Source organism: Haliotis asinina, chromosome 10, assembly GCF_037392515.1.
Source record: "Haliotis asinina isolate JCU_RB_2024 chromosome 10, JCU_Hal_asi_v2, whole genome shotgun sequence".
NCBI lineage: Eukaryota > Metazoa > Mollusca > Gastropoda > Lepetellida > Haliotidae > Haliotis > Haliotis asinina.
Window position 1 is genome coordinate 41,450,742 of NC_090289.1, and position 11,913 is coordinate 41,462,654.

General features: G+C 36.6%; 1 protein-coding gene across 1 annotated transcript in view; it reads right to left on the bottom strand.

Moving 5' to 3' along the window:
• LOC137297982 (hyccin 2-like) overlaps positions 1 to 11,597 on the bottom strand; it is a 220,473-nt gene extending 208,876 nt beyond the window's left edge. Inside the window, exons 1-3 of the mRNA XM_067829997.1 lie at positions 11,529 to 11,597; positions 10,298 to 10,384; positions 9,618 to 9,722 (exon numbers count right to left, since the gene is read on the bottom strand). Coding sequence (XP_067686098.1) covers positions 9,618 to 9,722; positions 10,298 to 10,339 — 147 coding nt within the window. The 5' untranslated portion in view covers positions 10,340 to 10,384; positions 11,529 to 11,597. The remainder of the gene's footprint in view (positions 1 to 9,617; positions 9,723 to 10,297; positions 10,385 to 11,528) is intronic.
• Between the last annotated feature and the right edge of the window lie 316 nt (positions 11,598 to 11,913).

An 11,913-nucleotide genomic window follows, 5' to 3' on the forward strand; every position in this document is an offset into this window, starting at 1 on the left:
CATTTCCCCAGCAATTGGCACTAATGCAAGCCTCTTACATCGCTATGTGCTATCATTTTCCCAATCCGATCATTTAGACCATTACAGAACATAAGCCTATTACAGAAGCAGCAGCAGCAGCAACAGTAGCTGAGATGATTTACTATGTAATTAATTACCATTGTGTGAGTGATGTAGAAAAACAGCTGGGATGAGACAACGGTGAGGGGTTCCTCAGTACATACTATATCAGTTCAGGGTTACAAGTACAGTGATTGATACTGTGTTTGAAGTAAAGTTGTGTCTTATGCAAACTTTGAGTCACAGTGAGAGAGTGATTTTAATTTTCCATCCATATCTCAGAGGGAGAAACTAGAAATACCCATATGGTATTCAACCCTCAACCACCCATTTTCTGGACAGACACACTGTCCATGAAACCATGAAATGAGTGAGAGAGTTTTACGCCACACTCAGAAATAGTTCAGCTATATGCCGGCAGTCTGTAAATAATCAAGTCTGGACCAGACAATCCAGTGATCAACAGCATGATGGTGGTTATAATACAATGTCAACCAAATCAGAAAACCTGACCTCCCGTCCCGTTTGTTGCCTCTTACGACAAGCACATAAGACTTTTGTGGCAAGCATGGCTTCCAGAAGACCTATTCTACTCCTGATCTTCATGGGTTCACTATCCATGACGTCATGGAAGTCAGTACACCTTTAGCAAAATGAAGTAAACAGTGATACTGATAGCCATTAAACATTGTAGTACACAAACAATTAAATTTGACAACCAGCAGATCCTTACACATAAGGGGCATAACTCTGTGGAGATAATTGTTTTTTGTTTTTTTGTTAACCAAATTATAAAGAATGAACCTTGTTTATCAGGACAGTAGTGTTCAAAATAAAACCATTCAGATTAATGAATAACTGCAATGTAGTAATATAACTTTGGAATGAATGAATGAATGAATGAATGAATGAATGAATGAATGAATGAATGAATGAATGAATGAATGAATGAATGAATGAGTATGGTGCCACACTGGCTAATTCTCTGCAGTATTCCAAATATCCCAGACGGCCCCAGAAACAGACTTCACACATTATACCCAGGTGGGAAATCAAACACAGGACTTCAGGATGATGAACACTTTACCTACTCAGCTACCCAACAACCCCTTCACAATAACGAGGATGCTTCCAAATCGAGTAAGTGAGATAATTTCCAGTTATATGGCGGTGGTCTGTAAATATTTAAGTCTAGATAAAAACATCCAGTGATCAACAGCATGAGCATCAATCTGGAAACTAATGACATGTGTCAGTAAAGTCAGGGGGCCCGACACTCCAATCCCGTCAGTGGCCTCTTACGACAAGCACAGTCACTTATGTGGCCAACATGGGTTGCTGAAGACTTATTCTACCCTAGATCTTCACAGGTCATTTCCAGATTGACATGGCTACGAACAAACATGGTTTTATTATATCCACTGTAAATGCTGTTGACTGTAATGAGGACATAATTTTCAACCATTAACCACACTGAGTATGGGAAATTTCACTGCAGCTTAATCTTGCATTGTCCACAAATTATTTGCTACAGAGTTGTGAACTTCTTAATGGCAAAAGTATGACCTTCAGACTGTTTCTAGTCCCACATAAACTTTCCTTCTCATAGCAGAAACAGTCAAGGCTCTTAATTCTTAATGCAGGGGAGGTAACTCTTTTGGTGACAATGACATAACATACCTACACCAATACTGCCACACTTCCTAATACTACCAAACAATGCTTCACTTTCACATATTTCTCTAAATTTATTTAAAGTTCAATTTATCTTAAGATATTTCAAAACAGTGTTTATTTTATAAACAGCACAAGTGTATGAGTCTGGAGAGAGGTATGATGCTCCCAGCATGTCTGTGACAGCAGAGTTCCCCATTTCAGCTGCTTCAGTACATAATCATATTACACATTACATCACACAAACCATATTAAACCCAAGCTGACAGTGGCACAGTTTAGAAGTATGTTCCTCGCACCAAATAACCCCTTCAACTCGGGCGATAACTTACATAAATCGATTAAATGCATGATTTGGCTGTGAGTCACGCCACACTAAATGTATTGATCAAATGTTTCATGCAATCGACATTTCTGAAACAAGTAGAACCTTAGATTAGAAAACAGCATTTTCCTTTGCTCCATGGGGTTTTCAAAGAAAGTAATTTCCTCATCCAATCGAGCAAAAAACAACAAAACATAACATTCTGGTTGAAGTCATGAGGTTGGCTGTCCTGATTAAATGGGGTATTTAACTCAAAATTAGGGTCAATCAGTTTAAAACTCTATTCATCATGTTTACATGGATCCTGCTTTGTCATACTGCTCAACTTTTGATAGGAACATTGACACATCAAACTCACTTTGTTCACAAACAAGTCCTATGCCCAAAACTGGCCATAAGTGATATACATGTGAGTTCACAAATCAAAAGCTGATTACACTAATCTGTATGGTCTACGATGTTTAATCATTAATAATGTCTTTGAAAACACAAACCATGGGTTTCCCGGAGTTGTCTCTAAAGGCTGTTATGAATCACTTGCATTTTGATGAATTTAACCTTGGCCCTCAGAGAACTGTTATTTGTGATCACTAGAACCAAATATTAACAAATATTTACAATTTTTTTAATGGAGTGTGTTTCACCGATATGTCCTTCTTCAAAGTGGGATATGCAAGAATAGAATATGTACTAGCCTTGCAGTAACACACTACATGGCAGTTTTTCATATGTTACTGTCAACTATAACAATTACACACCACTTTTAAGTGTCATGAAATCATCTGTTATTGCTTCCAAATTAACAGTCAACATGGGTGTTCCATACTGTACATCAGTCACTTAACTACAATGTTGTATTCATGAATAATTATTCAATATTCATAAGATGTATAATATTCACCACATAGTGTATTAAATGCAACACTACAATGTCTTTGTGGGATACATGCTAACTGTCACTGAAGGTATAGGTAAAACATGGAGTTCCGAGATATAAATTTAGGGCACCAATGTTAAAATTTTAATGCTGCAAGATTTATTAAGATTAAGCTTAATTGATTCTGATTCTCAACATTTGATGAAACTGCAAATGAATATTAACTGTAACTTGCCCCACCTTTTTAAATGATTTGTATCACAGAGCATTTAACTGTGAATGTGAATTCATGTATGGATTCAGTGATGGAAACTAACATATTAATCAACATGTCAGGTGACAAGAATAGAAAAACAATTCAAATAGCCAATTTCTACTCCTCGTTATGGTACCAAACTTAAAGAGCAGCTTGGTAAGCACTACAACACTAGTGACAATTTCTGTTTCTAATTCATTCCATTATCCTGTCTGAATTTTTTTCTATGTTAACTCATTTCAGGCCTGACTTGAATTTTCATTCCAACATAAATTAACAAAAACGTTTTCCTGTCTCAATTTTCCTTGACACTGTTATACCCTTATGGGATAAAAAATGCTCTCTTACTCTTACGAATTCACAAAACACAGAAACTTGGCCTACATCATACATTCCCTTCAAAACTACCAAGAAGTACTGAAAAAGTTTTTATTATTTCACAACGTTTATACATTTGTTGCCATTCAAGGATTGTGCAAAGAAACCCATAATGAAAATATGGGTGACCTTACATGAATAAACACTTTTTGCATCCCTTTGCTCCTGGTTCTTACAATTTGTATGTGTTAAATATTTATAAGGTTCTTTTCTTCGTTCATCATACAACATTTTAATTAAGGACATTTTAAATAAAGGAACAAAGCAGGATATTACAGATTGACAGATTTCTCAGTCTGTGCGAGTTTTATACTTGGGAAAGTTAACATCACAATAGCCAGACTACCATCACTGGTTGGAACAAACCTATTGTTGACAAAAGATGGACAAAAATTGTTGACCACCTCCAGACACTGCCAAACCTTGTGTGCTCAAATCTGCAGATATTCTGCCAGTATTTGAGGAAAAGGACTTCTCTCCCCACCTATCAGCTCTTTTAGCAATACGAAATCATGCAGCACTAAGCAAAAACTCCCTCGCTCCGTGCAATCGTGACCTAACTCTACAGCAAGAGTTGCCTCCCTTAGTCACAAGTAAGTCAACTGAGGGAGGGAGGGAAGGAGGAAGCGATCAAGCAGCCCTTACCAGTATGCAAGAGAGTAAATTGGGAAAAACTTTTGATTCCGTTCCAACTCCCTCATGAATAGATATCTTTATCCATGTGAATTAATTTACCTTTCACAGACCAAGAGTGAAGAATAGGTCCCCAGTTTCCCCACTGCCTTTCACTAAACTCATGTAATAACTGAAATCAATCTGCAAAAGCAATTTTACTAGGAGATTATTTGGTACCACAATCTTTCTGTTCTGTAAACTTAACAGCCAGTCCATTCTGAGTTCAAATTCAATACATGGTTCCAGCTGCTTAACACATAGAGGGCACTGACTGGTGAAATCTACAGTATAGGGATATGCCAGAAGTCATCATCGTGAGGTTATCACTGTTATTGCACAGCCCAATATCAAGAGCTGTCTCCCTCTATCAGGTTCTGTCTATTGTGAATTCTAATTCAAAATTAACCCTAGTCAGCCTTGTCAGAATCATTTTGGGATCAACACAAACCTGACACTATTGGTGCTTAACGTCACATCACTGTCATAATCCCAGCTTTCCGACCACTGAGTACACTGGGCTATAATATTTTTAACAGAGCTATGGCCAGTTATCGATATCAAAGTGGGAAAGAGCTTGAGGTGGTGCAAATCTAAACCAGGTTAGCTAAAGTCACATGCATGGGTACTGATAATAGTGAGAGAGTTTAGGTTTAAGCCCCTTTTAGCAATATTCCAGCAATATCATGGCAAGGGACACCAGAAACGGGCTTCACAAACTGAACCCATGAAGGGAATCAAACCTGAGTTTTTGTTGTGATGAGCAAACACTTCCACCATTGACCTTGTCCTGATCTGGAGTATAAGGACTTTTAAGAAATGCAGCAAACACAAGATGTCCAAAAACCAAACACTCAAACATATGGATATTTACAGTTGTTATCAAGAAGACACCTGTTGGGTACATGAACAGGTACTGATAAGAATGTTTAAACATTTATGGCTGTTATCCAAATTAAGAACACACTCAAGAATACATACTGTTATCGCTGTCATCTAACAAGCATAAGATTTTTTAAAACTGTTATCATATGAAAAAACACTATTGAGAAGAACACTCAAGTATAAGTATTTCAAAACATTCTTATGCAACACAAGATCTCTAAAACCTAAGTACTTAAATGATTGTCATCTAACAAAGAAACGCTAAAGTTTAAGTATTTCAAAGATTTTTAAGTGACATAAGAACACTCAAGTACAAGCTGGGTTTTTTAGACTGTCAGCTGACACAGTAACACTCTTAAAAGAAAGCAAGTTTTTCAAAGATTATTATCCTGCATAATAACACTCAAACATCAGAAGTGTTCAGATTGTTATCCATCACAAGAACACCCAAGCATGAGTATTTTTAAGATTGTTATCTGACAGAAGAAATACAATTTTTTTTCTTTACAGTCCAGACATAATCTGGACATCAAGAGGTCATTCTATTCCTGGTCTGCAGAGAAACATTGCTTCCTAATCCAGATTTCTCAGTTGAGAGATGAGCACATCTTGCATGCACCAGTGCGTTAGCCATGAAGCAGATCAATTACCAGTGTATGCCCAATTAACACTGTAACTGACACCTGATAGATGCTCCCAAGACTGATCCTAGCTTAGCAGTAACACGTGTACGCCTTTGAAGGCAAAGTAATCCCATGTCACGAAGTGCAAGTACGTTCGTCCACATGAACATGTACCTGCTGTCTTTCATGTTTTCCTTCTGATTGACAGGATGGAATCATTCTCATATAGTCATCTGTCCAGATAATTCTGCGTAACATGGCTTTGAACAACTGTATCATAAAATGTCAGCCTTTTGTGTGAGTGAGTGAGTGACTTGGCAAACCTAAATAATTTGCGGGTTGGTAAGTTTTCGTAAGAAATAGCAAGACACCGGACACCAGAAATGGGCTTCCCACATTGTACCCCTGTGGAAAATCGTGGTTTTCGGCATGACAAGCAAACACTTTAACCTCTAGGCTACCCTTATTGTGGGAGAACAGCCCACAGGAATGCAGATTGTAGATGCTTAATGAGTGAGCGAGTTTAGTTTTATGCCACTTTTAGCGATATTCCAGCAATATCATGGCAGAGGTAGGGAACTGAAACCCATGTGTGGAGAACAGAACCCGCTTCTGTGTGGCAGGCAAATTCTTTACCCACACATCACCATAAAGAAATAGAAAAAGTGGGTAGGTTAAAATAACATCATAGAAGCATACTTAATTATGCTTTCTTTTCATTCCATTTGGCATGGTGTCTGTAGGTAAGAGAAATATTATTGACACTTCCACAGAGATGCAGTTCAGTTATCATATTCTGAAATATGTGTAATTCTGTTCATTTTCAAGACAAATATATTCATTCTCGACCTTTCATCCTGACAAAATCTGCAGCACACCATGAGACACCATAAGCTGCTTGTCAGCACAGTCAATTGAGAATTGTTAAAACAATTTTTATCTCACAAATACACTAAAAAATTGCAATGTAACTTATGAAAGACATAAATAATGTTTTTAATCTTTTCAATTTTTCTATTATATTCATCTCCAGTCATTGGGATGAGTCTCACGTTACAATGAGCAGCTGTCAATTTTACCCATAAATACAAATTTTAGAGGTTCTACACAAATATGAAAATGAGGAATATGATTTGTTCATATTATTAAAGGTTTCATGTCATGGAGTAACAGGTTAACTCTAATAGTTTCAATATGAGAGAATGTATTACTCCTTAACTTGTTTTGTGTAGTATACATCAACCTCAATAAACCTACATATTTCAAACCTGAATCTTATCTAAAGGTATCACTATTCAGGTATGTGCCTAGACCAATCACCATGCTCAAGACAAGGGAAATATGTGAGCAAGGGGAGAGAACTCAATAAGTGGACCTAATCCAAGCTCACCCTTCTGACACCGTTGGAGCATTTTATGTCATCACTGCTTCATTCAGTTTCTACTTCCAACTTTAAAAGCAGGCAATCAGTGGAAGGTCTCAAAACCAGCAGACAACCAATCTGGCATTCTCTCAATATCAGCACTAGAATTTGGTCCCAGCAGAAACTAGTTCATTTATGATTATTTACAAGCTCTCTAATCCGGCGTCAGTCTATTGCATATTTCGGCACGAAACAGACCACACAACTGACTGTTTGCACAGTAACTGACATTCTCTAAACCAGCATTTGGTATATGGGCTCTCCTGCTGACTGGCTGAACATGTATTCGGACATTTTCAAAAAGCATCAAGAGTCAAAGAAACAGCAAGCAAAAACTTGCTTTTTCACCTCATGAATAATAACATAAACGGAAGCTGTCTGTACATATACATCTGAGCTGTATTGTTCTTATGTTATCCATATTGGTGAATAAAAAACATAATGACTATCAACATGTTTTTTAGTAACATTTTACGGCACATGGAAGATCTTTCTCCAGTTAAAAAGGGAAAAGTTCCCTAATTAGCACACCTTCAATGACATCATTTTTTGTCAGTCCCAACGAGTTCTGATTTAGAGGGCTTACACTGTATAGCTCTGACAGGTAAAATAATAATTCCTGCTCCTAGTTCAAAAGTTAGTAATCAGGTTTCAGATCATAACATCCACCTCAGAGTGAAACATATCAATTCACAACCTTGAGATCACAAAAGCGGATATTTTCAGCAAGGTACACAGTCCTTGATGGAAGCATCCTAGACAATGACATGTAACATCACCACTGATCACTGGTTACAAAATGCAGATTTAACCCTCCTAAAGAACTTGGCTACGAGTGTTCATTTTAAGTTATTTGTATGAAAATAAGAGCTTTAATTCTAACCTTCCTAATAACCAACATAATCCAACTATTCCACCTTTTGTGTTACGATGAGTGATGTACCACTGACAACTGAGTGAGTTTAGTTTTACGCCGCACTCAGATATATTCCAGCTATGTGGCAGTGGTCTGTAAATAATCGGGTTTGGACCAGACAATCCAGTGATGAACAGCATGAACATCTATCTACACTATTGGAATATAATGATGTGTCAACCAAGTCACCAAGCCTGATCATTAAATCTTGTTAATCACTTCTTACAAAAAGCATGTGTTACAGAAGATTAATTCCAACACAGATCTTCCCAGGTCAACTGATGCTAATGACACATGGTATTGTACTGACAGAACCTTACAAAGCTTGATATAATTTGGTTAGGGGCACTCATTCACTTTTTCTCTTGTAAAGTATATATATGTATGATACTTGTTATGATTGAACCTAGTTGCAGAACTATTGTGGACTTGCGTATTTCAGCGAAAACATTTTGTTGACTAAAGTCATGTTGGACGATGTCATAGGTTCAGTAACTTCATGCTCTACGCACAACGTTGTGACACTTGCATCACTTGTAATATATGCAAGAAGTGAGTTTGGTTTAACACCACTTCAGACAGCATTTAGATCATACTAAATCAATGTGGAAGAAAAGTCAACAGTGATTCAGGTTTTATGTGGTTACTTCTTTGGTTAGTACAAGAACAGCGAATAGAAACCTTGAAACCATACCATGACAATTCAGGTTTTAGACTTTTAGACATCTTCGCTGAAAATCACAGGAACACACACAGTGCAAACCAATATTCAAACCCAGAATCGAATGTGTCTCATGTGGTCAAGAGACACAACTCTACACAACAAATTGCAGAGCTTTAGACACAATTTGGCCACTCTCAATATTACTCAGATGAGGAACACTGAAGTAGAAAACGACAGATAACAGATTCACAAAAACTCTCAAAAACAGCAGTCTAGATCTCCACTAATGCCACTCCACTCAATAACTTTCGCCAATACCAACAAATATTGTGTGTTTCTCACAGTAAATGGCAATAGACACACTGTGTTCTGAATGCAGAGCTTAGTTACTTGTAGATTTAACCACACCAGACTGATTTTTTACGTAACTAGGGGATTCAAAATGTTCGTATGAGTTGTCATCTCTCTATATCTAATTTACCAGCATTATAGCTGATCCACTATTGTTTGTTTGCTTGTGTATTCCTTCTGCATTGCAAAATTATTCACATTCAACAATATCTCTGTGATATGATGGTTGTCAAATATGTTAGCAATGTGATGGTGGTCTGGACCAGAAAATCCAATAGGTGACATAATGAGCATAGGATATAATACCAGATCACAGCAAATATGTAGTTGAAAACAGACTGTGTTTGTCACAAGATTTTCAACCAAGATATAAGAACTGTTAATAAAACAGTTAGTGAGTGAATATTGCTTTGTGTTAGTTTTAGTTTATACTTCAGTTATGCCTAGGATGGGGACAATAAGTGTGCTGGCAAAAAGGAAAATGGTGATTCCCAAACACTTGCGTGTGATTACCTCTACAGATGGCTTGCTCTCGAACAGCTTGTACAAACTCTGTACCAGCTCCTCATTCTGTCTAATGGTCGATGCAAAACTACGGACTTCCTCTTTTGACAGGCCCTGAAATATTTCACATGTCAGCTTCACAGTATACAGAAGAATGTTCCAGCATTATACATTAGAATTTGTATAGAAGCATTATAGTATTTAGAGAAGCATTAATATTGTCTTACAGTGGCATCATACAGTAGTTCAACACAAACATTACGAACAAACATGATATTATGAGTGCTTCACTCAGTGTTTAGCTGATTACACATAACATGAACTGCAACATTTGATCTCATGTATTGAAAACAATGCTTTGTGAAGAAAAATGATGGTTAGAGAAAAGAAGCACTTGACATGGAGCATTTGTATTCTTGCAGTTACAGAGGCCATGTATTCTTTGACATCACTGAAACCGTCTTATTGGAATATTAACACTGTGTGGCAAAACAACAGTGACAAACGCTATCAATGATAAAGAGTGTTAAGCGTGGATATGTACACTAAATAATCCTGTGACAAGCATGCATGAATGCTGTCAACATTAGCTCTTAAGTGAGCTAAATCCTCACTAAGAATACTTTAATAATTGTCATTCAGTATATAAAAGGGCACAGTATACAACTGTATATACCAAAACATTCTACCTTGTATTCTGAGAGCCAGTCCTTGACCACTCTATCCAACATTCTATTAGAGAGCTGTAAACTTCATAACCCTCAACATTCAGATTTCTGAAATAGTAAAACTCCATACAAAACACACAACAACACACCTATTTTAAACATATGGTCATGCACATATATTTAGGTTTCTAACTTTGAATCTAAGACAAAATATTTAGGTTTCTAAGAAGAAAGGCATAAAAAGGACTATCACCTTTATGAATTTACATTGTCAATGCATCACCAGGTTGTGTTTGATAACATAATTTCATCCCCATGCAAGGCATATTCCTTACAAAAGTTACAATACATATTTTATCATTAACAAAACGGCCATTCATTCAGCATAAACACTAGCACTGGCTATCGCTGTCAATATTGATCGTTAACCAAAAATTAATAGATTGTCAATAAATATAAAAACTGTAACTTTAAGCAAAAGTGCCAAAAACTTCTGAAAGAAATTAATATATTCCACACCATGTGTGAGTGGTGACATATGTTGTCATGGACTGTTAAAAAAACAACAGCCTGAACATAGGCTAGAAGCAGACCATGAATAATGTGCTAAATTTTCATACTTTGAGAACATTCAAACTGTTTTGTGGCAGAAAAGTTAATGTACTATATTACTGATAACACATTTTACATATTGACAACCATTCATTTTTTTTCCTATCAACAATACTTCAAATTATCAGTCATTTTAGCCCGCACTCATAAATACTATTGTTAATATTGTTTCACTTAATAAATGAACATGTAATACACACAACATGAACACTTAAAAATAAAATAACATTTGCATCATACATTGCTGTGAAATTGATGTCACATGGTTTTCTTGCAAATAAGCATGACAGTGAAACTGAAGGGAAAATATGTCATATTGATTGAAACTACTAGCAACACATGGCTGAGAACATCTCTGTAAATCCCTAACTTGCCCTCACCTACATTAAGCATGATTGGATATATTGTCACTCACTACAGTTGGAAAATATCATGTCTTTTCACCATACATAATAATGATCATAAAATGAACATAACGAAGATATTGCAACCACCACCTGTCAAACTCATATTTAGATGGATTCCTTATCAGCGTGCATTCCTAGACATTATTACAGGTATGCAACTCTGAGGCAGTTTCTGTAGGATATAACAAGAAAAGCTTTCCGTTCTATCTGATTAGGACATAATTTACCAGTACCAAATGTTTGTGTTTACAGTTGTTTTCGTATCGGATACACCTATCTGACCGCTATCGACTGTCCTTGTGCCGTAGAGCAGACGCATTATCTTATTTCCGGTTTCCTTGTACAATTTTCTTTACTACTATTTACATTTGATCCTTGCAGGTGTCCGTTTCTGACCGACATTATCACTTGAGAACTATTTTACAACTATAAAAACAATCATTTTAATTTCGACAAAGGCATCCCGCTAGAGCATTGTTTCCAGAAGGCATCCCTTTTTCGGATGTATCAAATCTCGGAGAGCACGGAAGGTCCGTTCAACTTCGTTACAGTTGTATTTGTAAAGTTTATTTCATACGTTTTGGCTTTCGATAAGAAAGTAAAATATGGTGGTCATAT